A 24736-nucleotide genomic window follows, 5' to 3' on the forward strand; every position below is an offset into this window, starting at 1 on the left:
CAGCTGGTACGACACAGAGACAGGGCAGTACATTGTGCTGCTTTTGCTTTTTGCTTTGCTCTTGCTCTTGCTTCTGCTTTGCTCCTGCTTTGCCCTTGCTATTTGCTTCTGCTGATTAGTTAGTTTAGTTAAGCAGTCCAAATTTTTCCCTGGACTGTTTCTCCTTTCCCTTTTTTGGACCTACTCAAACCTCTTGACTGGGACCTGGGAACACTGAGAGTTTGCACTTTGTGGCTGCAGCAGCTGCCCCAGCACCAGAGGGACTGAGAACAGAGTGACCACCCCCCGAGAGAGACTTTCTGAATTGGTCATGTTTTTCAGAGTAGTGAAAGAGTGTTGTCATCTGGTACTGTTCATTTTGTGTGCTTGGGAGTGCTTTGCCTGTTAAATAAACAGGTTCTTTCCATTTCTCTCCAAGGAATCCTTCCCGAACAGGCTGAGGGGAGGGGTCGTGTGGGTTTGCTTTCTGGAGGCGCCCCCTTTGGAGGTTTTCTCACAGATTTGCCCTAAACAAAGACATAGGCACAGCCAGCAATATCAGGGCTCTGTCAGGTGCCCACCCCTGAGCTGGGCTCATGCCCTGCTCACAGCCCCAGGGCTGTCCAGGCACACGAGTTCTTCCCTTGCACACACACACACAGAGTTCATTGCAGCATGGGCAGGAGCTCCCTGGGCTCCACTGCCACTGCCAGAGCCTGGCAGGGACCTCAGCCCTGCGGGTGTCACCCTGCCCTGCCCTGCCCTGCCCTGCCCTGCACTGCCCTGCCCTGCCCTTCCTGAGGTGCCCCATGGCCAAAGGGATGAAAATGGGGAGCTCTGTGCTCAGGAGCTCATCCAGGGGTTCCCAGGGGATGTTACTCTCTGAAAGCTCCAGGAGCAGCTGAGGGTGTTTGTGCTCACTGGGTTTATGTCCCATCAAACACACACGATGTTCAAGGCTGTGGAATGGCCATGCACTGCAAACACAGACTCCTGACCCCGTCACTTGATGTCCCTCCATGGAGGGAAGAACTACCTCTGTGACCTGGGGTGAGAGGCCACTGCTGTAGCAGTGCTGGCTTTGCAAGGGCAATGCTGGCATAGCCCCCACCCTGATCACTGCCACACTTCTGCTGGTCACTGCTGGTTTCCTCTCCATGACCCTGTGTTGGGCACATCCCTGAGAGCAAACTGGGAAGAGGATTGAAGCTTTCAGGCCCTGCACTGGGGAGATGCCCTTGCACAATGGAAATGCTGCTGCAGAGCCCAGCTCTGTCCCAGCAGTGCCCATGACCTGTCCCTGCCTGCAGTCCCTGGACAGTCACACAGCAGGACAGGGACTGAGCTGACAGAGCCCTGAGGCCTAAAACCAGCACAGGGGCTCTGAAGGGGAGTGTGGGAGTGAAGGAAGGGGAGGTTATGGAGGAGAAGCCCGGGGGCTCCCTGGCAGGGAGGATAACTGGGGTTCCCTTTTCTGCTCGAGCTCTGCCCAGAGGCAGCGACCCTACAGATCCAGAGAAGCCAGGGAGGAAAGATGTCAGGCACACAGGGCAATACAGAGTTCTTTATTTTGTGTAAGCACATAGGGAGTAAAGAGGTAGTACAGATTCTGGTTTATACAGTCTCTCGGTACAATACTAAAGAAAAATACTAAAATAAAAACAGTAGCTTCAAAAATTGTTGTGTGAACAAATTCACAAAAGTGTAACAGCTGTGTAAATAGCAAAAAATACAGGACACAGAGTGAGAATTAATGAGTAACACCATCACAGCTATGTAGAACAATGAGTGTTTATTGCTTCTGAAAATCATTTTTTATAATTTTCCTCAGACCATTCTTGAGCTCCTGGTTCCTCAGGCTGTAGATGAGGGGATTCAGGGCTGGAGGCACCACCGAGTACAAAACTGACAGGGCCAGATCAAGGGATGGGGAGGAGATAGAGGGGGGCTTCAGGTAGGCAAAAAAGGCAGTGCTGATAAACAGGGAGACCACAACAAGATGAGGGAGGCAGGTGGAAAAGGCTTTGTGCCGTCCCTGCTCAGAGGGGATCCTCAGCACAGCCCTGAAGATCTGCACATAGGAGAAAACAATGAACACAAAACAACCAAAACCTAAACAGACACCAAGCAATGAAATACGAATTTTTCTGAAGTTGGAGTGGGAGCAGGAGAGCTTGAGAATCTGGGGCACCTTACAGAAGAACTGGCCAAGGACATTGCCATGGCACAGGGGCAGGGAAAATGTATTGGCTGTGTGCAGAAGAGCAGTGAGAAAGCCACTGGCCCAGGCAGCTGCTGCCATGTGGGCACAAGCTCTGCTGCCCAGGAGGGTCCCGTAGTGCAGGGGTTTGCAGATGGACACGTAGCGGTCATAGCACATCATGGTCAAGAGGAAAAATTCTGCTGTGATAAAGAAAAGAAAGGAGAAAACCTGAGCAGCACATCCTGAGTAGGAGATGTCCCTGGTGTCCCAGAGGGAATTGTGCATGGCTTTGGGGACAGTGGTGCAGATGGAGCCCAGGTCGCTGAGGGCCAGGTTGAGCAGGAAGAAGAACATGGGTGTGTGCAGGTGGTGGCCGCAGGCTACGGCGCTGATGATGAGGCCGTTGCCCAGGAGGGCAGCCAGGGAGATGCCCAGCAAGAGGCAGAAGTGCAGGAGCTGCAGCTGCCGCGTGTCTGCCAATGCCAGCAGGAGGAAGTGCCTGATGGAGCTGCTGTTGGACATTCCTTCACTCTCGGCATGGTGCGCTGTTGAAAAAGACATTGACAAGCTTGGACAGATTTCCTTTTTGATTTCAGGCTTGTGCTCCTTCTGAGTTGCTGCTTTATTTTCAGCATTGCACTCAGCCTGAATACTGGGGAGACCTGAGGGAAAACAGGGCTCCCTGTGCCACAGGGCAGTCAGACCTGCTGGAACCACACAGGTGCCCTTTGTTCATTTAACCTCTCTCTATTTCACTGTGATCACGCTTTAATATTTTTTGAAAAATGAAGTAGACTTTTTGAATTCTCCAGTTGAAATTTTTTTTTCCAAACCTTTCTCTCTTTCCCTATGCACATGAACAGGAAAGGATACCAAGGGCTGGTCTGGCTCTCTGGTGCCTGGAGTTGTGCCTACTGGGAACTGTTTCTCTCTATCCAAGCCTTGTCCCTGCCTGAGCTGCCCAAGCCCAGCCCAGCCCTGGGGTCCCAGCTCTGCCCTGCAGACCCCTCCCAGCACAGGGCACTGCCCAGGGGCATCTCCCTGGCAGCAGGGCCTTAAGGGCAGGCCAGACAAACAGAGATGCTGCAAGCCAAGGTGCTGCTGCTGCTGTCTGTAGGGACAGGAGGCTGACGAGGTATTGTCTGAGGGAGATCTGAGGCCCATCTGCTGATGCCCAGGCTGACAGTGCAGGAGTCTCAGTGACACAGCCAAAGCTGACAGCCCCTTTCCCTTCCCTTGAGGAGAAAGCTGAGAGCAGCCCTAGCCATGCAGCACCATCTCCACAGCAGGAGGAATCTGCCCTGATGGAGGTGGCCCCTTCCACCTCCAACTTCTCCCCTGCAGCGTCCATGGGGAGCTGCCAGGCAGGCTGAGAGCTGCTCCTGGCAGGTGGCACATGCCCTGGGCTGGCCAAGAGCCCTGAGGGCTGCAGGAGCTGCTCTGCAGGACAGCCCTGGGCAGCCCTGGCTGCAGCCCCAGCTTCAGCCCCTGCAGCCGTCCCTGGCAGCAGGAGCCTTCCTGCCCTGTCCCTCTGACAGTGCCCAGGGCAGCCCCGCTCTGCAGCACATCCTCCTCCTCCTGCTCCTGTGCCAGAGAGAGACTGGGAGAGTCCTCCTGACACATCCCCCAGGCTCTGGGGTGTGCTGGCTTCAGGAGGTCCCTCCAGGAGCACAGGGGACATTGCCCTGCACCCACAGACTCACCATGCACAGGGCTGTGAAGATCTTTCCCCAAGTGAAGTCTCAGCTCAATGTCTTCCCAGTCCTGATTGCCTTCAGCCTGTCTCTGCCTGGCTGCTGTCCCCTCAGTGCCTGCAGGCAGAGCCCTCAGCCCTGCTGGGCTGGGAGAGGAGATGGTCCTGGGAAGAGCTGTTCCTTTAAAGCTCAGCAGCACAGACACAGCACAAGGACTTAAATGAGACTCTTGGGGATTTGGTGCTATTTACATCAAACTGAGTCCCTGAGAGAGTGTTCAAAAAACTTCTCAAGAACTCAAAATTAAATTGAAACTCCAAAGTTTTCCAAGTTTTAATGGGTACCACTGAGAGACACAAATGAGAAATTTTCCCCTGGTTCCAGTTAGAGCAGAACACTGGAGGCAGTGATGACAGCTGGGGACAAACAGGGCAAAGGTGTCTCTGGTGCTGAGCAAAGCTGGATGTGTTTGAGGAATGCCAAGGGCCAAGGCCTGAGCCCCAGCCCCTGGCCAGGCAGATCCTGTTCCTCCCTCCTTGCTCAGGGCTCTTGCCGGGATGGGCACTACCATGTGGGGATGTGCAATGGCAAGGGCAGGAGCATGGGGCGGCCCCTGCCAGGCTGCTGAGCAGGGACAAGGAGGCAATGAGGCCCCAGCCCTGCAAGGGTCACTTTTCTCCTGCTCCGGCCTCAGGCCCAGGCCCAGCAGCCATGGCCAAAGTGCTGCCCAAGTTGGCTCTGGCAGGGCTGTCTTGCAGCTGCTGCCCATCCCTGTGCCCTGTGCAGCCCAGGCTGTCCCACAGTGTCCCTGCCCTGTGTCTCTGTCCCTGCAGGCTGTCGGCATCCCCCGGCTGCCCCACCTGGCTGGGCCCTTCCTTTGCTGACAGCTCTGCCTCCTGCCTGCCTCTGCCTGCCCACACAGAGCCTGGGGCTGACCCAGACTCCTTCTGGGAGATGTGTTGTGCCACAGCCCTGCCCTGGGAGGGAAATTAATCTCTCCTTGTTTTCATTCTGGGTCTTCACAGCTGCACTTGGTGACATTATTTCTATCTCAGGTTCATTTCCACTATGAAGAAGAGGTCCAATATATTTGAATCCACCTTTGTCATCCTCACAGGCTGTTCTTGTTCTGCCCTCAGTCTCCACTGAACCCAGGACTTCCAGTTCCCATACAGTGATCATGTTCTTGGGGCCTCCAAATCCCATCCTGGGAGATCTCTGGGCCTTCTCAAAGGTGCTCAGCCCTGGAGATGTGATTTAAGTCCAGGAATTGCTGAGTACATTTTTGCCCAAGATTGTATTGGAGAATATAATACAGAATAATACACTGTATCTTTTAAGTGACTGAGGGCAGATTTTGATTTTCTGTAAGGATGAAATATTTTTTGATGATGGTGGCAGGACACTGGCATAGGCTGCCCTCAGAATTGAAACCCCATCACTGGATATGTTTAAGGTCAGGGGCTTTGTACAACCTGAACGAGTGAAGGTGTTCCTGGGTAATGGGAGTTTTACCAGAGACTCTTTTCGGTCTCTTCTAACTCAAACCATTTTACATTTCTTTGGTTCTTATATCCCAACTGCTTCTCCACAGGGCTGCAAATACCTATGCACACCCTGCCAGCATTTTAATGTGGCCTAATTCTCAACACTTCCATAAAAAGGAAAGAAATGCCATATTAGGGACATGAATTGCCATGTTTATGGAGGAATCATTAAAAGCCCCAAAAGTAAAGAAACTGAAAGGAAGGACCAAAATCTCAGTGTGAAAGATTCACCAAGTGGGACAGTGGCAGAGACTCTGACGGTGACCTCCCAGCTGACGATGGGGATTTCTGCCTTGGGGTCTGAGTATCAGGATGGAAGGTCGCTCCCAGGAGGAGTCCCTGTGCATTTTCCTCCCCCATGGCTCTGCCCTTCCTGATCCAGCAGCTGTGGGGCAGCAGAGTGGGGGCAGTGCAGGGACAGGCCTGGTTCTGACAGGGCTGTTGTGGTTTAGGAATGGTGCTCCCAATTTACTACACCTACTACCAAGACCACGTGTCGCCCCAGATTTATATTCCCACCATTGCCCCCCCACACCACAGGGGCTTTGCCTGGCCTGGCCCTTGTGGGATCTCAGCACCTCAGGACTGATGTGCAGAGAGACCGAGACCACCCTTGGGGGGCTCGGGAGTCCTGGAATGTTGCAAGAAGTGTCTGGTGGCTGGACTTTGATCCTGCAAGAGAGACGACACCTGTATGAGGATGGGAGGGTTTCACTGGGGTAAATGGTGAAGGGGTAAGTTAATTAGAGTGTAAAACACAGGGTTTAGGATTTCTGTACAGGGGGGTTTAGAGAAGTAAGATGGAGGAATTGGGGCGTGTCCTGTCCTTCTTCTTCTTCTTCTTAGCCTCCATCTTCTGTGGTGATGTTGGCACTTTGGGATTGGTTATTACTAGAAGTGCACTGATCAATAAGGGTGACAAGTATTGGAGGGAAAAGGTAAATATTGTATACGTAACTTTGAGTATAAAGATAGGTGACCGCCCTGGGGGCTCTCAGTGTGCTCATGGCTGACATGCTGTGCAGACCTCTGTCGGGCCGAAAGAAAATCTTTTACATAAACAACTAATAAATACTGAAGATCGAGAAAAAACCTGAAGCCTCTTCTCGTCCTTTGAAGCGCGGGCTGTCCAAGGCCATCTCCGAGCCTTTCCAGGCCATAAATCAGCCGGGAGAAATCCGGCAGGCCCTGATTGATCTCAGCCCATGTTTCACAGTCAGGGATAACCTGGAGATGGTGTCCAGGGTTCACCCTTGTGTGGCCAGTCCAGACCCCCCTGAGGCACTTTAATCCTGGCCGCCCCATCCTCCTGTCTGTTGTTGTGATGCTCTTCAGTGCCCAACTCTTGGGCACGTGAGCATCCACAGGAGGGAGTTTCACAGTCAACTTCTCCCCCAGACAGAGATGTCTTGCCCCAGTCCAGCAGCCCAGCTGGGTTTTCCTCTGTGCTCCCAACTGTCCTTTTTCCATGGTTCCAGCCACCCCAGAGAGCATTTCCCACCATCCCTGAGTCAGTGCAGAGGTGCAGCGCTGGCCATTTCTCTTGCTCAGAGCTCCAGGGATGGTCCCAGTGCTGCAGTGACTGCAGGAAAGGGGACCCCACAATGGGACATTTCTTGGTCAGATACAGACAGGAAGAGTGACAAACTGTCTGTGACTCGGGTTTTGGCCTCGCAGCCCCCGCCGTGGTTTGCAGGGAGCTGCAGTGTGGCTCGGCCTTGGCTGTGCCAGGCAGTGCTGGCCTGGGAGAAGGTGTTGGTGCCAGCTGGCCCAGGGAGCTGCAGCGTGTGGGGAACAAGTTCCTCCTGGCCTCCTGCCCCAGGGTGGCACTGCAGGGTCTCATGGAGCCAAGGGGCCATTGTAGCACTTCAGGGCCCCATGGAATTAAGGGGACTCTTTGGACATTGTGGGGCCTTGTGGGACTGAGGCCATCGTGACACTTTAGAACCAAGGAGCCACTGTGAAACTACAGGGCCTTGTGGAACTGACACTGAAATCACCCAAAAAGAAACTTTCTAACACAGTTTGAGTATCAAAAAGCATTCATTTTTATTGCAGCACTGATCACTTGGAGGATCCTTCCTCCATTCGAGTGCCCCAAACATCACGCGAACAGAGGTTTTATGACACACACAAGTTCCATATTTATAAGCTATAGAGGTTTTATGACACACACAAGTTCCATATTTATGAGCTATTCCTCTGTGATGCTCTACATCTGGCCTGTAGGCCACACAGTATAAATAATTCCAACTTCATAAGTGATTTATTATATAATTACCTTGCTTATGTAATTCGACCAGTAAGAGCAGGCCCAGGCCATTGGAGACTCAGGCTGCTATTGGCTGGTTAGCTGAGTAGTAACTGGCTCAGCCAATGAGGATTACCTTCATGGGCCTTCTTATCTATATAAATAAGTTAGATCTCAATAAAGCTGCCTGTTGCTGCATGAACATGTACAGTCTAGTCACCTGTCTCCACGGGCAGGAGTTACTCCACTCTCAGGCATGCAGAGTGCTGCCAAAACCTGGCACCACTGAGCACCAGGATGGCCTTGCTGGTGCCAGGAAAGCTCAGCAGCACCTTTTTCTCCCAGCAGCATAACACTGGCACAGGCACTGAGCAGCCATGGGCAGCTGACTACTGCTGGGAGACAAAAACCCCAAAACTGGGGGGTTTAGATGGCAGAAAAAACGTGGAGGCACTTTTCTGATGATGCCTACTCTCATCAAGGCTTCATCCAGCAAGAGGAATAGATAAGCTAAACTTATTTCTGGATAAACCACGTTATTTCCACCCTGAGGACCTGAGGCTAGCACAGGAGCCAGCAGAGGCCTTTTAGACAGCAAAACATTTTTGCCCATTTTCCCAGGCTGGCTCACGGTCACACCTCACCCATGTGGCTCCAGAGCTCTTGCTGTGTCCCACGGGCAGGTTATCCCTTCACATCTGCTCTCGCAGGCTCCAGTGCCCTCCCGGAGCACCTCCCCGGCTGTCCCAGCACAGCTCAGCACAGCTCAGTTCGGGGTTCCACACGCGACGGGGCCGGGGCACCTCAGAGCTGCTCCTTCGGGCGGGTCACCGCCATCGGTCATCGGCTGAAGGCCTAAAGAGAGGACAGCAGAAACATCACAAATAAGCCATTATTCCATCTGTATTCACAAAGCTCAACAGCAGCAGCCTGGCTTGTGGCAGAGGACAAAAGCCAGCACACCGAGCGAAAGGCTGAGGAATTAATTCTGAACCCCACAGCCGAGCAACATCCCCAGTCCCCCGGCCGAACAGCTAAATAGGAGGCAGTGAGTATTTCAGGTGGCGCCTTCCTGCCCCGGAGCCCCGGTCTCCAGCCCCGCTGCCGCCGCCACCCATGCCCTGTACCCCGCCCCCCCTCACCTCATGGCGGCGGTGGCCCCTCATGGCGAGGGAGCTCGGCCCGCCAGAGCCGCTCCTTGCCCTCACGGCGGCGAGCTGAACGAGCCCAGCCTGCCAGAGCCGCTCCTTGCCCTCATAGCAGCGAGCTGAAGGAGCCCAGCCCGCCAGAGCCGCTCCTTGCCCTCATAGCAGCGAGCTGAACGAGCCCAGCCCACCAGAGCCACTCCTTGCCCTCATAGCGGCGAGCTGAAGGAGCCCAGCCCACCAGAGCTGCTCCTTGCCCTCACGGCGGAGAGCTGAAGGAGTCCAGCCCGCCAGAGCCACTCCCTGCCCTCATGGCGAGGGAGCCCGGCCCGCCAGAGCCGCTCCTGGCCCTTATGGCAGCGAGCTGAAGAAGCCCAGCCCCCCAGAACCGCTTCATCTCCACATGGCGGCGGGACAGAAAAGGAGCAGGCCTGACCATGCTGCCGAGGTGATTCCACAGACACCGCCCCGCTCGCTTCGGCCGCTCTCCCCGGGGCGGTGAAAAACCTCGGTAATCAGGCACCGGGAGGGACTTTAAGGTCGTCTTGTCCCACTCCCTGCCATGGGCAGGTACATCTTCTACTGTCCCAGGTTGCTCCAGTCCCTGTCCGACCTGGCCTTGGACACTTCCAGCATCCCTGACAGAGCCGGAGCAGGAACACGATCTGTGGAGCTGGGAGAACTGAACTCAAGCACCGGCTCATGGGAAGCAGAGGGCTGGTGAGCTGCCTCTGCTTGCCCCTGATGTGTCCCACTTCGGGCACAGGAGCTAGAAGTGTCAGGTCAGAAACAGCTGCCAGTAACAAAAATCCAGCCCTGAAATAAGCAGAGAAAAAGCTGTGGTGCTGCCAAGTGCCTTGCTGGGAGAAGCACAATTCCACACCTTCCCTGACCTCCACTGGATGCTGTAACATCAGCCCAGTGCTCTGTGTATCCATGTCTGGGCACAGCAGTGTAACTGTAACTCCCTCACTGGGGATCCATTCAAAGGAAGTTTTTCTCTGGGCTTTGTGCTCCATTGAGACACTTGAAGGCCTTTCCAGAAAGCCTGGCATCCCTCCCCCATGCTCCTCATGTGCTTATGCTCTCAGAGCTCAGCAGTGAACTCAGCTGGAGCTGTGCCTTGCCTCAGGCAATCATCCACTCCAGCTCTGTCTTCTTCAAATGTTTCATGGTCTATTTTCAGCCCAAGCAGGCAGCTATTCTTCCTGGATGTGGGGTGCTCCTCTCCAGCTCAGCCTGATCCTGCCTTGTCCTGGGAAGCTCTGGGCTTGTTGTGCCCAGGACACTGCTGTGTGCAGGGACAGAGGCTGGTGCTGAGCAGAAGGAGCTCGGTGCTTCCCCTGTCACTGATGAACCTGGTGAGGAACAGGTTTCCCAGCTATGACCAGTGCAGCACAGCAAAACCTGTCTGGGGAGAGACAGGTAAGAGCAGACACAGAACACTTCATGCTTTTGTTCCTGGGGGTCTCGCTGCCCATGGCCAAGGGCACATGCCCACACAGGCATGGATGATGACTCTGCCAAGACCCTAAGCCACAGCTTCAGTTTAGAACTGTTTAATTCATTAGCCCAGCATGGGGCCCAAATTATTATGCTTTGTCTCTTTAATAAGACATTTTCAGCAGGATTGGGGAGATACTTCAAAAGCTTCCTGAATGCCAAATACCAGAACTCAGTAACTCTCAGTGCCAGGACCAGTCTCTCACTTCCCAGTACAGATTCCCTCTGTGTGCACAGCTTTTTCTCTGCTTGCTGGCCTTGGAGGGGGGCTCAAACAAAGGCCTGCACATCATTTGTGAACTTTGGGTGAAAAGCATCAAACCAGATGAAACACCGCAGAGCCGCTCTGCCATGGGGGTGAAGCCCTTTTCTGTCACAGGAATGTGCTCTCTGCATTAGCTGCAGCCAGTCCCTGTTGTTCATCTTGGCTTGCTGACCACTAAACAGAGCCTCCTTTTCTCCTGCAAGTGTCCTGGCAAGGCCTGAAAGGACTGAGAAGCTTTGTTCCAAGCCAGATTAGAGATATGAGTTAATACAAAACAAAAGCCCAGCAAGCCTCCTGGAGAGTTCCTCTAGTCTAGACACAGCCTCCCCTGAGCTCCCTGCATCCCAGCACAGCCCTGCAGCTTGTGTTCAAAGCAACTCAACTGGCTCCAGAAGCCTGGGTAACCTCTGTTGAGTGAATGTTCAGTTGCATCATAAAGGAGGAATCACATCTGAGTGATTTTGCTCCCATAAATTAGCAGGATGGGTTAAACCAGGACATGAGCACTGTCTGCTGGCACAGTGCATCCACTCAAGAGATCTGCACTGGCATGGAGCTGTAGTGCCTCAAAAGACGTGTGCTCCAAGCTTGCGGTGGGACATCCCCCATGTAGCTGATATCTGCAGCTCCTGTGGCAGCAAGAGAGATCCTTTACTGTCACCTCAGCTCTGAACACACCCGTGCCCAGGGCTCACTGCCTGCCCCCCGTCACTGCTCAGCTCTGGCACTGCAGGGCTGCTACTGTGATCCTTCTGTACCAATCAGATTTTGGCTCAACACCATTTGGCCACACTGTCAGTCACTGGAGAAAAAGACAGAGTAGTACCGTGGGAAGAGGAAGAAAATTCAGTAAACCTATGGAAGAAAAGATCTGTGGATGTACATCATCATTTACCATGGTGGTCACCTCCAGCCCCAGAGCCAAGCACGTTCAGGCTTTGGTGAGAAGAACTTTTATCCCCCTGGTGTCTGTCATGGCTGGGGCCCGTGATGATGACACCTCATGGGTGTTGGTGCTTGCACTGCCCTGTGAGTGACACCAGCCTTGCTTGGCTCCCACACAGCAGAAGGCAGGGCAGCCATGGCCTCGATGGTGCCTTTTCCTCTTTGAGGTGCTGCACCAGGTCAGGGATACCCCACACATGAGCACAGACTGGGAGAAGAGCTCATTGACCAGCAAAGAAGGACTTGGAGGATATAATGGATGAAAAGCTGGACATGAACCAACAGTGGCAGCCCAGAAACTTCCCTGTGCTGGGCTGCACCCACAGAGGAGTGGGCAGCAGGTGAGGGGAGGATGGTCCCCCTCTATTCTGCCCTTGTGAGATACCCCTGCAGAGCTGCTCCAGCATCAGAAGGACCTGGAGCTGTTGGAGCAAGTCCAGAGAGGCCATGGAGATGCTCCCAGGATTGGAGCCCCTCTGCCATGGAGCCAGGCTGGGAGAGCTGGGGGTGCTCACCTGAACAAAAGAAGGCTCCAGGGAGAGCTCAGAGCCCCTTCCAGGGCCTAAAGGGCTCCAGGAGAGCTGGAGAGGGACTGGGGACAAGGGATGGAGGGACAGGACACAGGGAATGGCTCCCACTGCCAGAGGGCAGGGATGGATGGGATATTGGGAATCAGGAATTGTTCCCTGTGAGGGTGGGCAGGCCCTGGCAGGGTGCCCAGAGCAGCTGTGGCTGCCCCTGGATCCCTGGCAGTGCCCATGGCCAGGCTGGACATTGGGGCTGGGAGCAGCCTGGGACAGTGGGAGGTGTCCCTGCCATGGCAGGGGGAGGAATAAAATTATTTTTATGGTCTCTTCTGACCCAACCCATTCTGTAATTCCATCATCTCCTCTGCCTCCACAGAGGGGCCATTTCCACTTCCCCACTGCCATCACAAGATGGCATTCCAGACCTAAAAGCTGAGCTGGCTCAGCTGATACTTGGAGATCTTTTCCCGGCCCTGGGGTGTCCAACCCCAGAAGAAGCTGTGGATTTAACCCTGCCTGCTGAGCTCTTCTGCCAGGTCTCAGTCCTGACACTGCCTTTTAATCACATCCTTTAATGCCAGGGCTGTGCTTTAATCAGCTGCACTGAAACACTGCTGCCGTTACTGTGTAACCTCTGAGCCATCTAATTGCACTGAGTTAAGCCAGTTACAGCTTTGACAGTGGATGTCACGCAGAGCACTTTAATCTTGACCTGCAATACCTCGGCCTCTTGCAGGGCCTCCTCTGCCTCCGAGGACACGCTGCTAATCAGACCGAGCCAGGATGTAGTTTAAGACATGGACAAAGGGAGCCAAGGGCAAATCATGAGCAAAACGAATCTGACTCATTTTGTTACAAAGCAGTGTTGAAGGTGTTGAAGGTAGAGCTGCCTTTTCTTTGCCTCAGAATGATTTGGGAGAGTAGTGAGAATAATTTGTTTCAATAATTTATAACTTCAAAATAATAACAAAAAAAAAAAGAGAGAGAAAAATCATTCTTCTTAGATATGTTTTTTAAAAAGAAATCTTATTTTGAGTTAGGTGCATAAAGCACTAGTGCAGTGTGTTATCCCCTGTGTCTGCTCCCACGTGTGAGTGGGTGCTCCAGGCTTCACCCACCAGTTGCTCCCTGCAGGAAGAACCCATGATCCAACCATCTCCTTCCCTGGCCAAGGGCCTGCAGCCTCCCACCGGGGCTTGGTGCCATGTCCTGGGTGCCAGCTCTGCCAGCACAGCTCCCCGGGGGTGGCAGTGGGGCAGGATCTGCTGCTCAGCTGCCTCGGAGGCTGGGGCTGGCTGTGTCGCTCTGGGCAGCTCAGGAAAGGCTGCTCCGGCTGCTCCTTGCAGGGAGCTGGAGCAGCAACCTCACTTGATCGGGGGAAAGAGCAGTCAGGAAAGGTTACATAACCCCGATCAGGCTGCCAGAGGGGTGGTGCAGCAGCAGCAAGGGCAGTGCCACTCTGGATGTGGCTGGGCAGGAGCGTGGCCTGCCTGTGGGACCCTGCCTGTGGGACCCTGCAGCCCCTCTGTCCATTCACTCTTGCCTGGGTCTCCTGGCCCTGTCAGAGCTTGCTGGTTTTGTTGTTCAAAATGCCCTCGGGCAGCTCGAGGAGCCCGTGCAGTTCCCTCTGTTCTGGGCTGAAACTGCTGCACAGCAACTCCTTTGTCCATTTCATCTCTGGCAGAGCCCTTGAGCTTTGCTCCCTTCCTCTTCCACCCTCCTCTCCTCCTTCTGAGCTTCTCCTTGGCCAGAGGACAGATCACAAACCACAAGCTCTGCTATTCATCTACCAGATCCCAAGCCACTGTCTCAGTGTGATAAAGGTGATCTGCTAATCGTGTGGAGAGGATCCCCCAGGATGCAAACCCCTGCTGGCATCTGTGGCAATTCCATGGCATCAGCCACAGGGTCAAACGTACAAGGGGGGGTTGCAGCTGCCTTGCCCGAGTGTGGGCACCACAATCAGCCTGCCTCAGGAACTGAGACCTGCACAAGGCCGACCAAACACACCTGCGTCCTTCCAGTGCCCCACCAGGTCTCCTGGCAGCAAGGAATTTGCTTTAGTTCTGTGAGTTTTATAAAGCCTGACTCAAACCCCAGGGATTTCAGGCAGTGCTGACACGCAGAGTGGGGTGGTGTGAGCACAGCCCTGGGGTCAGGTGCTGGGGCAGATGGGTGGGCACGTCAACATCAACCCAATGTTTTAGAGCAGAGCTAACTAGGAACAGCTTATTCCATTAAGAAAAAAAGAAAACCAATAATCATTCTTAATTAGGACAGAAACCTCCAGATAGGCTTTTTTAAAGAAAATGCCTAAAAATACCATTTTTGCTTTGATTTGAAAACTATTTTTTGCTCTTCAGACTGTAAGATAAAACAATTTGAATTGATGATGCATTTCACAGCAAAAATACATCCCTTTTCATCTTGAAAATGCTGAAATGAGTTGTTACAAAATTTTCAATGTTTACCCCCTTTCTTAAAAAACAAAATTTTTAATTTAGATGAAATGTCTTTTTTTTTTTTCCTAATGGAAAGTCTTGATTACATTTTTACCCAACAGTTCTAATTAGAATTAACAATTACAGCTGATTCTTGGTGGGGTGATAAACAGCTGGACTGCACAGCCCTCTCCACTCTGGGACTTCCAAACAAGCCCCAGCCCTGGCAGTTTAGCCTTCTGCAACATTTTAGACTTGTCTAGTCACTGGAATTTATTTTTCTTTCTTTTTTCCCACCCTTTCTCCTCTGAGGGTTAGATTTTACCAGTGCAGCATCTCTAACAGTCAGGGAACTTCACAGTGAGTTGAGATCGCATTGATTTCTCAAGGAAGAAGCCGCATACTAATTTTTCCTGTTTTCCTCCCTTGAGGAACACAGGTAACAGCTCCAGGAAGGCAGCTGGGTTTGTAGATATTATGTTTACCCACTGGCTGACAGGGAATTCTGAGGTCTGTGGGACCATCATGGGACACAAGGAGACTTTGGCTGGTCTGGTGCAAGGCTGGATTTGCTGAGAAAGAATGTGGGATTAAAGCAGAACAGGTTAAACCTGAAAGAAGCGTCAGGTGAAGATCAGGGGACGGATCAGTCCATGCTATGCTGCCAGAGCTTCCCCCTGCCTCCAGGATGATCCTCACAATCCAGCTCTGTAGGGTGAGGAAAGGAACACTGGAGCAGCGAATGAAGAGGAAATGACTGTGGTGGAGGGGAAGGGAAGATGTCAGAGTCTGCTCTTAAACCCCCAAACCCTCTATTCCAGGCATCCAGGCAAGTTTGTCCAGCCTTTGCAGGCAACCTCCAGAGAGCCAAGAGGCACTGGGACATCCTCTTTCAGGGGACTGGTGTCCCCAGTGCCACTGTGACTCCTGGACTGCCATGTCCAGTGCTTTTCATGCCTGCTCATCCCTGGGCTGGCTCCACGCTGTTAATGGCTGATCTCTCCCTGGAAACAAGCCCACGGCTTTTGCCTGTCCCACCTCGCCCCTCCCAGTCCCCTGCCAAACAGTTATGACCTTCTTGGACAAACCTGAGATAGTATTAAACGAGAGGGAGGTTTTCATACACATATGTCCCTGTGATTAATGGATTAAGAGATTCTGTGCAAATTAAAGCCTTTCTTCATGCTTTGCACATCCAGCTCTTCAGCTGTTGTTCTTTCCCTTCTAGTCCTTTACAGAAGTCCCTGTGGGCCTTGCTTGCCCCATTCCTTTTGCTGCAGTTTTCTCCCCACAGTGACCCAGGGATTTCCCCCAAATCCTTGTGCCCACTGAGTCCTGGGCAGACCCTGCTGCTCCTGAATCAGCACTGTGGAGAGGAGGATGCTGTGAGCACAGCTTGTTTATACACAGAATCAGCCCAAGAGAGGGGCTGTAAATGCCTCTTTATTTCCATATTTATCATTGCAGCTCAGATGGATGAGGAACCCACTGGAAAGTTTAGATGAAACAGAGAAGAAATGAAAAACTGTTGGCAAGTGGCGGCTCAGCTGAGACTGGCAGCCTCAAGGGCTTCCAGAAGGAAAAAGGCTTTCAATTCCTGCACTGCTGCTCCATAACAACCCAATTCCCCTGCCAGGCCAGGAGGAGTGGGGCAGCTGAGGAACCCTGCCCTCCTATGATCCCACCTCAGGGAGATAGACCTGAGACCCCAAAGCAGCACGTTTGGTCTTGCTGATGTTTGGAAGGGCTGATTTCTTCCCAGAGCAGCAGCAGAGTGTGGGTGTGGAGGCTCCGTGAGGATCTCCAGGTGATGGGCACTGTGGTCACCCATGCCATGGTGGAAAGGAGCCACAAAGGCTTTGCTGGACACCTTTGGAACATCCAGTGCTGGGTGCTGGTGATGGATGATGATTTAAAGCCCATTTGTGCAGGGAATAATGGCTCATAACCATCCCCTCTCCTTTAGTGGTGTGACACTGCTGACATGGGTGGTCTCATTTCCACCTTAGGGGAGGCGTTTTATTAATTGTCCCTGGCCTTGCTCCTGAGCCCGTGTGTGCTGTGATGTGGACGTGCTTCAAATGCAGTGACAAGGAGGTGGCAGCCAGGATGTGGCTCCTGGGGGAGGCAGCCAGAGAGGCAGGGATGGTGCTGCCCACAGCTGTCCAGTGATCTGAAACCTTCAGCCCTGGGAGGGAGTGACTGCTCCAGACTAAGGGAGTCTGACTTTGCTGGGGGATAACCAGGACTGTGTGTCTGTGACTGGGCTCTGTTCCATGGGGAGGAGGCAGGGGATTGAATTGTCCCCTTGCTGCCTGCATGGCCCTCTGTGCTGGCCAATTTTTCACCTAAATCCTGGCTTGAGCACCCATAAAGGCCCCTGCCCAGATCATCTGGCATGATGGCTTCTAGAAAAGCATCCCTAGGGTCGCTGTCCCTGCCTAGTCACAGCTGAGCTGGTGGCACTGAAAACTTGAGTTTCCATTCACATCCCTCCTGTACCTGCAGGTCCCTGTGCCCTCACTCTGGGCTTTATTCTCCTCCCTGCTTTCCCCTCATTTGTGCCCGGCTCCGGAGGAGAGCACTGGGAATTGATCACTGTGTTGGCTTCGCTGATTTAATCCAAATTTAACCAGGCGAGGGAGCGAGCAGGGAGCGAGCAAGGGCAGCCCGGGGGCCCGGCATGCTGTGAAGAACCCGTCGGTGCCGAGCGGTGCCGTTAATAACGGGGGTGAAAGGCGGCAGCCCCCCGGCATCGCCCCTCTCACCCTGGCACAGCTCCCACGGGGACAGAGCTGTCCTGGGGACACGGCACAGGGACCGTCAGGGGCTGTCACCCAGCGGGACTGACCCCAAGCTGTGCCAGGACAGAGCTGTCCTGGGGACACAGCACAGGGACCGTCAGGGGCTGTCACCCAGCGGGTGCTGAGCCCTCAGTGCCAGGACAAAGCTGTCCTGGGGACATGGCACAGGGACCGTCAGGGGCTGTAACCCGGCAGGCCTGACCCCGAGCTGTGCCAGGGCTGCATGGGCAGCAGCTCACCTGCGAACCCTGAGCTGCATCCCCGCCGGCAGAGCCCTTCTAGAGCAGGGATGGCCCCGGGCTCATTGCATCCCACTTATGGCTCCAGAGCCCCCGAGGGACTGATGGCAAAAGCCTTTGGATGAGTCTCTTATTTTGGCAGTGAATGAAATAGGATTTGTGCTGCTGGTGATAAGAGACTGCAAGATGGACTCATCTGATCCTCACAGCAATTCAGAGAGGCTGATGCTGACATGGCAGAACAGGTCCTACAATAGTGTTCATGTCCCAGCACACAAAATGGGTGAGAAAAAGCATTTTTAAAAGTGACTGGGGAAACTCTGCAGTTATGATGCTATCCTATCTCAAGCCCAGGGTTCCGCTCCGGCCTCTTTGGAGTCACAAGTACTTAAAAAATGGTCTGCTCTGAACTCAGGCTGGGTCATGACTCATGTCTTGGGCTGTAAAAATGCATTTCATTGTGACAGCAGGAAAGTGGCTGTGGGCAGCGCTCTGGCAGCGGTGAGGCTGGCTAGGGCAGGCTGTTCAGCAATTACACCCACTGGAGCCCAAATTCCATCTCATATTTTGCTACAGCACACAAAAAAGGTTCAGGGGAAGGAAAGGCTGAAGGGGAAAAGTGTTTCACTTAAAAATCCTGGTAGGACTCTATGCAGTGGCTTGTCTGGCCACAAATCCATCTGTTTTGGTGCAAGTGCAAAGCCTGGACCTGCCACCTGGAAATGTGACCTCAAGAGTCTCCTGTAGCCTGTGGAGTTGCTTTGTACCCAGAAGAGACACCTCTCATGCTCATCCTGGCATCCTTCCAGTGAGAAAAGGGCAACTGAACCCTCTGGATGTCTGTGCCTTGCTGTGGGCCTTGTCTCTGGGTCTTCCCCCAACCAAAACTACTTGCAGGTACTTTTAGTATGAACCCATCACCAAAAACTAAGTTACCTGTCAAGGGCAGCACTGTGAGGCTTCACAGCATTGGCACCTTGGGACTTAATTTTGCTTGTGGACTTAAATGTCCAGTTATGTATCTGGGAGTGTTTAGCTGTTGTGACCAAATTTGGGACACATTGCCACAACTGAGTCACTGGAGAAGCCAAACAGCCTTGAGAGGAGAGGAGCCTGGTGGCTCCAGATGAGCATATGGCAGTCCTGGGAGCAAACTCACATGCCTTTGCCAGAGGAACATCTGGATTCCTTAAAGGAAGGGGTTTAGCCAGGAAGCATCAACTCCATGAAGAAAATCTGGATTCCTTAAAGGAAGGGGTTTAACCAGGAGGGATCAATTCCACAAAGAAAACTTGGATTGCTTAAAGGAAGGGGTTTAACCAGGAAGGATCAACTCCATGAAGAAAATCTGGATTCCTTAAAGGAAGGGGTTTAACCAGGAGGGATCAAATCCATTAAGAAAACTTGGATTGCTTAAAGGAAGGGGTTTTACCAGGAGGGATCAATTCCAGGAAGAAGATCTGGATTTCTTAAAGGAAGGGGTTTTCCCAGGAGGGATCAATTCCATGAAAAGCAGCTGCCCTGTTCCACTGCTGTCCAGGACAGAGCAATGCTGTGGGATTGGGACAGGGGCTCAGTGCCTGTTAAAGCCCTGGGCACTAAGGAAGCCCAGGAGCAGCTGCAGGCAGAGGCAGCTGAGGGATTCCTGCTGCCTCCCACCAACGCTGCCTGCGATTCATCAATTACCTATCTGCTCAGTCCTTTTCTCCATCCTTTTACAATCTAAATAGCACATTTTATAGTTGCTGCTAAGTGATGTGATCAACATCAATTACCTACTAAAAGACAATCAAGTCTTGATTTAAAATTAAGTGCTGCATTTTCCCATGTTCTTTATATGTAGCCAACAGAATAATTGCAGTGACATAAAAACTAATTACACAACTCCACAATTAGGCCTCCCTCCTAGTGCTGTGACTGCCTTTAAGTACACTGATGAAAAATTACTCCCAGTCCCAAATTACTCTCTCACACCCATCTTCTCTAATACCTTTTGAAAAAGCCCTTCATCCCATCAGACCAGAGAGAGGAACTCCAGATGCAGAAGGTAATACATGCAGAGTGTATTTTCTCATCTCTTAGATGTGGGAGCAGTTTCAGATGTGGGATTTGGTTGGGATTGCCCAGGGATGCAGCAGTGCTCCTCTCTGGATGGACTGAGCATCTCAGTGAGGCTTCCCAAAGTGCCTGGTGTGCAGCAGCCTGAGACAAGCAGGGGGAAAATCCCCTTCTCAGTGCCCCAGCTGACATTTGGCTCCTGGGCTGCAAGCAGAGAGACCAGTCCTGCCTGGCTGCCAGCCTTGGCTTGGTGTGTGGAGCCCAAAAGGAGAAGGAAGAGGATGATGTACAGCAGTACTTCCTCCATCCAAAAGCCAGGAGTTACACCCAGGTAGCAATCACATAGCTGCCTGAGAAACTATAAACCTCAACTAAAATCATAAACATCTATAAAGCTCTGGTGCACTCCTGACAGGCTTTGAGGGATTTGATTCCAGATTATGTTTTTGAGATGTTTACAACCAACGTGGAAAGATTGAAAATATTCAATTACTGGCAAGGAGAGCTGAGATTTGCTTACAGTCAATCTCCTGCCTCCAGGATCTCTGTGGGTGCCAGCAGTGAAACACAGCATGGGTGAGCAGAGCCGTGGGGACAGTGGCCCAGGGACAGGTCCCCCGATGTCACTGAGCATCTTTCACTAGATGATTAAGCATTGCAGGTTTAATTTTGGGGCTGGCACGTTGGTTTTGGCTGCTGTGCAGTGGATCCCATGGCCTGTTCCTCAGCCACAGCCCAGCCCTCACCTGGGAGGGCTGCACAGCTCGTGGCTGATTTTCCATCATCTCTGCAATGCCATCACTCAGTTGCAGTTGGGAGAGGGGTGGGAAATGCTTTGGCATGATTTTAATCAGCAGAGGGCTTTGAGTGAATGAGGTGAGGGGACCAGTGAGCTCCCTGTGCCTTCTCTGACTTTCTCACCTCATTTCAGCATCAACCAGGGGTGCCAAGACTGAGAATTTACACCCTTGTGTTTACCTGAAACCTCACTACTTTCCTCAAAACCTGTGAAAAATAAAGGGGGTGCTGAAGTAGCCTGTGGCAGGGATGATGTGATGTGTAAAGCCAATATATCAATAATTGCAAGATCATTGCAATTATTCTCTCCTGATCCCAGGCATCCATCCCAGATATTCCCACCTTGTCACCAGCCCAGAGCACTGGGCGCCACCTCCAGCCCTTCCTTGGACATGTGCAGGGCAGGAGACTCCCACACCTCCCTGGGCAGCCCCTGCCAAGGCCGGACCACCCTTTCCACGGAGAAATTCCTCCATTAGTCCAACCTAACACGATGTACAGAGGCGCGCCAAAGCAGGCGTTCACTCCTGAGGGACACATCCTCCAGGATGGGGTTGCTGCCCGGGACACGCCGTTCCCACAGCCAGGGAGGCTCCCGCAGCCCAGGGCAGCGGACACGGCTCAGCCCGGCTAACCCAGCCCGGGACACGGCTCAGATCGGCCCGGGACACGGCTCATGCTCAGCCCGGGACACGGCTCAGGCTCAGGCTCAGCCCGGGACATGGCTCAGATCGGCCCGGGACACGGCTCAGGCTCAGGCTCAGCCCGGGACATGGCTCAGATCGGCCCGGGACACGGCTCATGCTCAGCCCGGGACACGGCTCAGGCTCAGCCCGGGACACGGCTCAGGCTCAGGCTCAGCCCGGGACATGGCTCAGATCGGCCCGGGACACGGCTCAGATCAGCCCGGGACACGGCTCAGGCTCAGGCTCAGGCTCAGCCCGGGACATGGCTCAGATCGGCCCGGGACACGGCTCAGGCTCAGGCTCAGCCCGGGACATGGCTCAGATCGGCCCGGGACACGGCTCAGGCTCAGGCTCAGGCTCAGGCCGGCGAATCCAGTCCGGGACACGGCGGGGCCGAGACAGCGTCCCCACCGCCGCCTCACAGGGCACAGGCGGGGCCAGGATAAGGGGGCGGGGCCAGGACCAGGGGACGGGACCAAGGGCGGTGGTGACAGACAGGCACGGGTCAGGGGGTGTGGCCAAGAGTGGGGCCATGCTGAGTGAGTAGGGCGGGGCCAGGGGCGGGGCCAATGGCAGGAGCTCGTGCAAGGACGGCGCTGATTGGCTAGAGCGGGGCCGGGGCGGGGCGGCTGGGGCCGGGCGGCGCGTGCGCAGTGCGGAGCGGTGAGTCGAGGTGGGGGGGTAGCAGGGGGCGGTGGTGCTGGCGACCCGTGAGGGCCGGGGCGCAGCTCCGGGTCGGGGATCTGCGATCCGGGACGGAGCCCTGGTCCCGGTTCGGGGGTACCCACTGCTGCCTCCCTGCTTTGCCCTCGCGCGAGCGGACCCGGCGGTAAGGCCTTGCCGGGTGGAGGCTGCCCGCCGGCCCGGTTCCCCTCATTGGCTGTGGCCGGGCCGTTGGGGACGTTGCGTGTGCGGCCCCGGAGGCTCGGCAGCCCCGGCAGGACGGGCAGCCTGTGCGGCTGGAGTGCTGCAGCAAACGCGTGCCCTGTGAGGGGCACTTAGGCACACAGTCGGAGCAGGGCAGGGGTCCCTTACACTCAGGGCTTTTAAACAAAAATCTTACACGTGAGTTTCCCCCAACGGGCACAGTTTGGATCCTGCCTGGAGCACGAGGCTGCATGACCTCTGGCCTACTGTGTGCCCAGGCTGCTGTGGAATAAAAACGTGCTGGAAAAATTGAAGTAGCTCTGGGATATTAAAATGGATGTTTCTTCAGGGTGTGCGCTCTGTAACACGAGGTCTGAATTTTAAAACAGGTTTAATTGTTTTGGTACAAGCCCGCATATGGTTTTCTGGCAGGAGAACTGGTGAAACGATGCATTCCACAAGGCCAGGAAGGAGAACGCTGAGTAAATGGGATTTTGTATATCAACACTGTTTGGAATGTTGCCTTGAAATGTTTAAGTTCAGTGGTTGACTAACACTTGCATTAGGAGTGAGCTTTGACAGAGCTCTGATGCTGCCTACCTTCAGGAGGGTCTGGGTTTACACCAAGCTCTATAGACACAATTTCTTAAGTTATTTATTCTGCAGTGTTTCTTTGCTAGAACTAACCCTGTCTGAGTGCAGCGCAGAGGCAGAGCTGCCTGCGCTGGTGCTGCTCAGTGTGCCTGCCAAAGGAGGGTGATCAGCAGAGGCATTTCTGTGGTGGAGCTGTCTGTGGAAGAGGCTGGTCTGTGCACAGCCTGGCAGGAGCCTTTTAAGTGCAGATAAGTGTCCAGAGGATGTTAGAAGATGGTGACATGCCCTGTCATTTACCCAACGTGCTGCCGCAGTGCTCCTGCTCCCTGTGATCATTTGAATTCATTTGTTCTCTGGGAGTACCACTGTTAAGGGATGCACTTATAAGTTTCTGTCTTTTCTTTCCCCCAATCCTGCCTTAAAATGACCCAGCCTGATCCACTTAGTTTTTCAGCAGCCTCTAGGGTATTTCTGTGGTGGAAGTATCCAAAATGCTGTCCCAGAAACTTCAGTGTAGGAGTCCAGCTACCAGAGGTGGGAGAGCAGTGTTGCGAGTTCCTGGAGGCTGCTGTCTGTGTGACCATGTATTTACTAAATTTGAAAGGATACAAATATGATTCTTGGTAAGAAATCAGCTGGAAACAATTCCTGGTGAACTGTCGGAACAGCCTTTGAACCCACAGTGTTGTCCCTGTGTCCTGAAGCAGCACAAGAGCAGGGCTGGTTCTACTGCCACCACCTTCTTCATTTTTACAGTGGAGAATTCCTTTAGCCTGAGCAATAAAACACCTGGCAAACTCCAGCACCCCCACACCTGTCTCTGCTTCTGCTTGGGCTGAGCAGATGGGGTTGAATGCACAGCAGCCATACCTTGAGAATTTGTGAGGCAGTGGATTATTTGGATAAATTTAGGGATAATAGTCAGCCTTTCCATGTGCTATTCCTCTGTGCTACTGACTCCCTCCGTGGCTTTTGTAACCCACCTCAGCTCTTACACCCAGCGTTCTCCTCTGAGAAATAACGCTCCACTCAGGCTCGTGAGGGAGGTGAATCAGCTTTAATTAAGATTTGTTGAGCACTTTGTTGATAAGTTCTCAATAGCTGGTTGCTATTTTTTATGAGCACGCAGATATTCTTAGCACCTGCAGTGGGAAGTGACACAAGGCTGGGGGTCTCTGGGAAGCAGCCCTGCAAGGGAGACGGCGCCTGCTCACTGTGAGATCCATTCTGGCTGTGGTTCACGAGGCAGCTCAGCAAAACCCCAAATCCCTCTGAGTCTTTGGGAAATGTGGAACGTTCCTGAGAGCTAAGCCCTGCTTTTGCATGAGATTTGTAGCTTTTGCCCCCTCGCTGGGTTTCTCCCAGGCTGCTGGTTGGGTTTGGTGCAGCTGTGTTCTGGTGTCACCTGCTTTGTAACACCCTGTGGCAATGGCTTTTAACAACTGTCCCCTCAAATTAAGGTGTCTGGGGTGGGCAGGGCTGGGTGATGGCCCCTGTGGGCTTCAGGCATTGCAGAGGTCAGTGGGGTGGAAGGGAGGAGGGAAGCTAGGAAACCATGCCCTCCCCCAGGGCAGCATCCCATTCCCTGCTGGCTTCTCTGCTGCAGCAGCAGGTGGCAAATGAAGCTTGATGAGCTCTGTTAGTGAGGGATAAGGAAAGCCTGAATGGAAACGGTCACAGCAGTGCTGGCTCTGTGTAGTGTGGGTGCCCCTCAGCAGGATGAGGAGCTCTGTTGTATTTTGGGGAAGAGAAGGCTGTTCATTTGGCTTTGTCACTGCTGTAGGAGTAGCCAGATGGAGGATGCTAAAAGGAAATACAGGGCTGGAACAGCCTCCTTGTCCGTGCCCCTGTCCTGAGCCAGGTGAGAGATGCTTGGCTCCAGGCTGGGCAGTGGTGGATGGTAGTGCAGATCTGGACAGGGCCCAGTTCCCTCTGGGCCTTGATGGAATCCCACTCTCAGAGCTTGACAGCCCATCTAACTTGTCCTTGCAGCAAACTGAACAGCCAGTTTGTGTCTTGCCTTCATAGAGTGGGGAGTCCTGTGGCTGGTTTTCCTTGTGAGTAAACCCTGTTAAAATCTGAGAGCTGGGACCGGCCCTGGAGGGAGCAGGGATGGAGAAACCCCTCCACAGCTGGTATAGGGCAGCATGTTTTATACTGCTGACTGCTCTGCTGGCTGCCCAGACCCTC

The 24736-nt window shown here is 53.5% G+C and overlaps 1 protein-coding gene and 1 non-coding gene across 2 annotated transcripts; both read right to left on the bottom strand.

The window, feature by feature from the left end:
* Positions 1 to 1771: 1771 nt before the first annotated feature.
* On the bottom strand, positions 1772 to 9032 carry LOC134434663 (olfactory receptor 14J1-like). Its single transcript, XM_063183302.1, has 2 exons — positions 9011 to 9032; positions 1772 to 2382 (listed from the first exon to the last, which is right to left on the bottom strand). The coding sequence occupies exons 1-2, from the start codon at positions 9030 to 9032 to the stop codon at positions 1772 to 1774; spliced, it is 633 nt and encodes a 210-aa protein (XP_063039372.1).
* On the bottom strand, positions 7871 to 8074 carry LOC134434679 (small nucleolar RNA SNORA74). Its single transcript, XR_010031904.1, has one exon. It is a non-coding gene; the product is annotated as a small nucleolar RNA SNORA74 (small nucleolar RNA).
* Positions 9033 to 24736: the final 15704 nt, after the last annotated feature.

The sequence above is a fragment of the Melospiza melodia genome, unplaced genomic scaffold (assembly GCF_035770615.1).
Source record: "Melospiza melodia melodia isolate bMelMel2 unplaced genomic scaffold, bMelMel2.pri scaffold_45, whole genome shotgun sequence".
Lineage (NCBI taxonomy): Eukaryota > Metazoa > Chordata > Aves > Passeriformes > Passerellidae > Melospiza > Melospiza melodia.

Coding starts and splice junctions, on each gene's coding strand:
- LOC134434663 (XM_063183302.1), bottom strand. CDS start 9,032: ATGAGGGCAAGGAGTGGCTCTG. Junction 2,383..9,010: donor GAGGGCAAGGAGTGGCTCTG/GTGGGCTGGGCT, acceptor TCTTTATCACAG/CAGAATTTTTCCTCTTGACC.